Source organism: Morone saxatilis, unplaced genomic scaffold (genome assembly GCF_004916995.1).
Source record: "Morone saxatilis isolate NCDOM2014 unplaced genomic scaffold, NCSU_SB_2.0 Contig22, whole genome shotgun sequence".
Classification (NCBI taxonomy): Eukaryota; Metazoa; Chordata; class Actinopteri; family Moronidae; genus Morone; species Morone saxatilis.
Window position 1 is genome coordinate 21428829 of NW_023339785.1, and position 4153 is coordinate 21432981.

General features: G+C 42.5%; 2 protein-coding genes across 2 annotated transcripts in view; both read left to right on the forward strand.

The window, feature by feature from the left end:
• The window catches only part of ube2d2 (ubiquitin-conjugating enzyme E2D 2 (UBC4/5 homolog, yeast)), a 6232-nt gene extending 5072 nt beyond the window's left edge, over positions 1-1160 (forward strand). The window contains exon 5 of the mRNA XM_035668988.1: positions 1062-1160. Within this exon, the coding sequence (XP_035524881.1) occupies positions 1062-1160 (99 nt within the window). The remainder of the gene's footprint in view (positions 1-1061) is intronic.
• Positions 1161-1162: 2 nt separating this feature from the next.
• Positions 1163-3727, forward strand: zgc:110843 (uncharacterized protein LOC541492 homolog). Its single transcript, XM_035668787.1, has 3 exons — positions 1163-1321; positions 2513-2715; positions 3423-3727. The coding sequence occupies exons 1-3, from the start codon at positions 1267-1269 to the stop codon at positions 3510-3512; spliced, it is 348 nt and encodes a 115-aa protein (XP_035524680.1). The 5' UTR covers positions 1163-1266; the 3' UTR covers positions 3513-3727.
• Positions 3728-4153: the final 426 nt, after the last annotated feature.

A 4153-nucleotide genomic window follows, 5' to 3' on the forward strand; every position in this document is an offset into this window, starting at 1 on the left:
ATGTACTGGTCCATTACAATTGTGTACTGAGCATTTTCTTGCCCACACTACTGTAATATATATATGTAGTGCTGACAGTAGGACCAACTGTTTATGTTTTCTTTTTGTTTTGTTTTTTTGCTATTGTTAAATTAGAGGCTAACATCTTAAATGGCTACGGGACTGGCTTGGGCTCTGGGTGCGAGGAGAACCCACTCTTCTTGCACAAAACCTCTGTATATTGAATTACCTGAGAGGCTCGTTGAGCTTTGTGTGTTGATTAAACTGTGTAATAAAAACCACGACTCCTGCGTCGACTCATTCCCTCTTCTGGAGGACGTACAGAGGTAAGAAAGGGACGAGAAGCCAGTTTTACAGGAGCGTGTAGCTGTTATTTGACTGTTGCTACCAATACATTCTTTGTAAATAAAGGAACATCTGATCAATGAGTAAAACTTAACTGAACGGGTTTTTTAATTGAGATTTAATAATTGTAAGTAGGAGATCAACTGTTTGTTTATGCTCTGTGTGTAAGGGAAGCTAAATTGCAGATGTATGGTGTTAAATGAATGCATTCACATAATAAAATGCATTATATTAATCTATAGAAACTAAACATTTTATTATTTGTTTAGTTTCTTGTCTCTTTGATAGCGGGTCGTTGTGTCGCCCTCTGCTGGTGTTTCTGTGTAATAAGTGCTTGAAATTTAAACTTACGGCCATTCAGTGTTCATACATATCAAATGTTAGTTGCTATAGAATAATAAAGTTGTATTATGTTAAAATATGTTGATAAAAGTAAACCCAGAACGAGTTGTCGTCGCATTTATCCGGTTCAGGAGAAATGGCTCCTGGAAAGGGAAGTGGGCCTCAACAAAGCTCGAAGCCATCAAGATAAATATCCTCCAGCGGAAACCAACGGTCAATGCTGTCTCATACAACAGTTAATGAACTCATACGTTATTCGTAACGTTATAATCTTTATTTAACGCTTTGACACGTCCCTTTTGTTGACTAAGCTACCAACTAAACAAACCGTATTCACTAAAGGAGACTGTGACATCTTGAGATTATTTTCGCAGTTCAATCTTCGATCGGCAGTTAAAAGCGAAGCCGGAAGTACGCTGGGGGATTTCCCTCTCGCTCTGGCAGAATATACCAATCGGCCTCCTCGCACCTGATTGGTTGCCGCACAGTGACGCAGCCGCTGCCAGAGTTCACATAAGACTCTCCGGTTGACCTTGTCGTTGATCACCGACCACAAACAACACACCGTCCAGGGAAAGCATGGCGACCCCGGGTGTACCCGCACTGCCCAGCTCGGGATTCAGGTTATCGAAAGGTAAAAATATCAACAAATCCAGCTAATATAACATTAAAATGACTCTTTTTCGTTTTGCCGCCGCTCGTTGGGAACTCAACATGTCTGCGACCTAACTAACAACAATACAATGTTTGTAGGAAACAACGCGGTTATACGGAGACTAATTCTGCTAAACTGCACGAATAACCCTTTAAAACGACAGATGCTATGATCTCCACAGGTAGTTGCTTACTCATTGTAGTGTCAACAGCGTTTTCCTGCAGCTGGCGAACAGCCACATGTGTTTCCAACTTTAGTTTTGGCCCCATCAGCTTTGAAAGCGGCGCTGAGGATCCCACCACCCACAGCAGAGACCCTTTTATGTATCATGGCCTGTAGTGGCTCCGGTAGTGCGGCAGCTAATCTGTGAACCTGCTGATCCACACTGACAGCAGGGCCCCTGTTCCTCTTGTCTTAGGCTCCACATCATGTGATGGTCAGTGGACCTGGATAATCCTCCTCATCGCCCTGCAAAAAGAAAAACGGGCCAATTTCACAGCAGCAACGTGCAAAAAGCCACTGTGCATATCCTGTCATGTTGTCCGCTTTCTTTTGTGTCTTAAGGCTACGATCACACTGCGAGCCTCGGGTCACATTAGTGGTTAAATGTGGGGCCCAATATCAGATTCCTGTGTGAGCAGGTCCTGAAGTGACCTGCTGGAGGAGTGTCAACAACCTGGAGTGTTTTAAAAGTCATAAAATCAGACCTGAATCTGTATAAAGGTCAGATTTCATGTGATTTGTGGCTCACATATAATGTTGTTTCTGACCTCTGATGGTTGGATATTTATTTTGGGTCCAGTTTAAAGAGTCAAAAACCTTTTTTTTAAAAAACATTTGTTACTTCTCAACCTGTGGAAGATTCAGTTTATATATTTATCACCAAGCTGCAGCACTTTTTTATTTACTTTCAGTGGGAACAATGTCAACAGGCAGATTAGAAACTAGAAAACTATAATTGTACATTAAACCTAGATTAAAATGGATTAAAACCTTTTATATACAAATGTTAGTTAAATGCTCAGTTGGCTACCACATATTCCTGGAAGTCATTCAGCCTCCAGCTTATTATATACACCTGTACTGAGTAATGAAATCCAGTAAAACAGACATGCAGTTGATCCTGTTTTAGAGACCGGTCTTCCTCTCTCTCTCTCTCTCTCTCTCCAGAGCATTTCGTGGTTGCGGTGCCGGTCGCAGTGGTTGCAGGCATCGGAGGTTTCCTAGTCAGCCATTACCTGAGCGGGCGGAGCTGTAAAAAGGGCCTGGTGAACACATCCATCAGTAAAGACAGTCCTAAAGTGGTCCACAGCTTCGACATGGAGGACATCGGCACCAAGGCTGTGTACTGCCGCTGCTGGAAGTCAAAGAAGGTCAGCCCTCTACTTTAGAGGCATTCGTTAGTGTCTGCGTAACTGGAGCTAGCAAATCAACTTATTAGGGGTCTGTAGCTTTTTACAGTTAAATGTCCTGCTGCTGTTTATAATGCCACATGACTGCTAATGAAATCTTTAGTTTTAACACCCATTTTCAACCCATAGAGCCATGTTAACTGCATCAGAGGACAAACTGAGAGGCAGGCTGTCATTAGTGTTGTACAGTAGTAAATTGAACACTTGGTGACACTGACCTCTTATCTTTTGTAAGAATATGAATTTAACTGAGTAGATGTGACATTTTAAAATGAGAGACCTCGTATTGAAATGCACCCAAGTGGTTCTTGAAGTCCTCAATAGAGAGAGAAATCCTCATGGACTTGAAGAAGAAGGGAAATCACAGTTTGCTCATTCATAACCACTGACCATTAGGGGACTTAACTAGAGCGATTACCTTTTTATAATGGTCATAAAGATTAAAGGCTGAGGCTAATATATATAGATAACATGTCTGCTCAAAAGCTGATCAGAACAATCCTTTGTACAGCTGTTTTTATGTCACAGTTTCCGAGAGGCTTCGTGGGAGATTTTTAAATCGCGATTGGGTGACGTTCAATCGTATCATAATGTACAAAGGGCGTAAACTTTTTTTTTGATAAGAGCTGCTCTTGTTGTCCTCTGACACTGTTTTCTCCGCCTTGCAGTTCCCTTTCTGCGACGGAGCCCACACCAAACACAACGAGGAGACCGGGGACAACGTCGGGCCGCTCATCATCAAGAAGAAGGACGCTTAAGCCAACCGACCCCCGAGAAGATCCGCCCTCGTTTGACATCTCATGCACCCGACCCCGGTTTCATCTAACCATTGTATCATCAACGTTGCAGTGTCACACTGATGGTTACGGTATAACGTGGCCACAGTTTAAACCAAACTGTAGATAGTTTACAGAACAGAAACTCAGAAAGTGCTTTAAAAAAAAAAAAGAAATCTCGATGAATTTTGATTTAATACATTCCTCAGTGTTCCTACATTAATTGACTTTGAATCAAAGGTCACTTGAGGACAGATAAGGAAGGGACTTTGACAATCAGCAGTCAGATACGGAGGTACCATTACTGTGCAGTTGCGTATTTTGACCTACTAAAAGCGACGAGTTTGCTTCAGATTCTCTCCCGACATGATAAAACTTAAACGGGCTTCGTACCTTCACGTCTGGTGTCACCCGAGTCCCCTTCCTTCTCCTCTCGGTGTGGAGCAGGTGGTTGAGACGTAATAAACAGGGCAGCTCTTTGCCTTGAGTTCGGTATTTCATTTGAAGTCAGCAGAAGGCCTTATTGTATTTAAAATCTACAGCCAGAGTCCGAACACACACACACACACACACACACACACACTCACACACACACTGACCTCTTGTTTTGTCTCTTCTCCAGA

Coding starts and splice junctions, on each gene's coding strand:
- zgc:110843 (XM_035668787.1), top strand. CDS start 1,267: ATGGCGACCCCGGGTGTACCCGCACTGCCCAGCTCGGGATTCAGGTTA. Junction 1,322..2,512: donor GGGATTCAGGTTATCGAAAG/GTAAAAATATCA, acceptor CTCTCTCTCCAG/AGCATTTCGTGGTTGCGGTG. Junction 2,716..3,422: donor GCTGCTGGAAGTCAAAGAAG/GTCAGCCCTCTA, acceptor TCCGCCTTGCAG/TTCCCTTTCTGCGACGGAGC.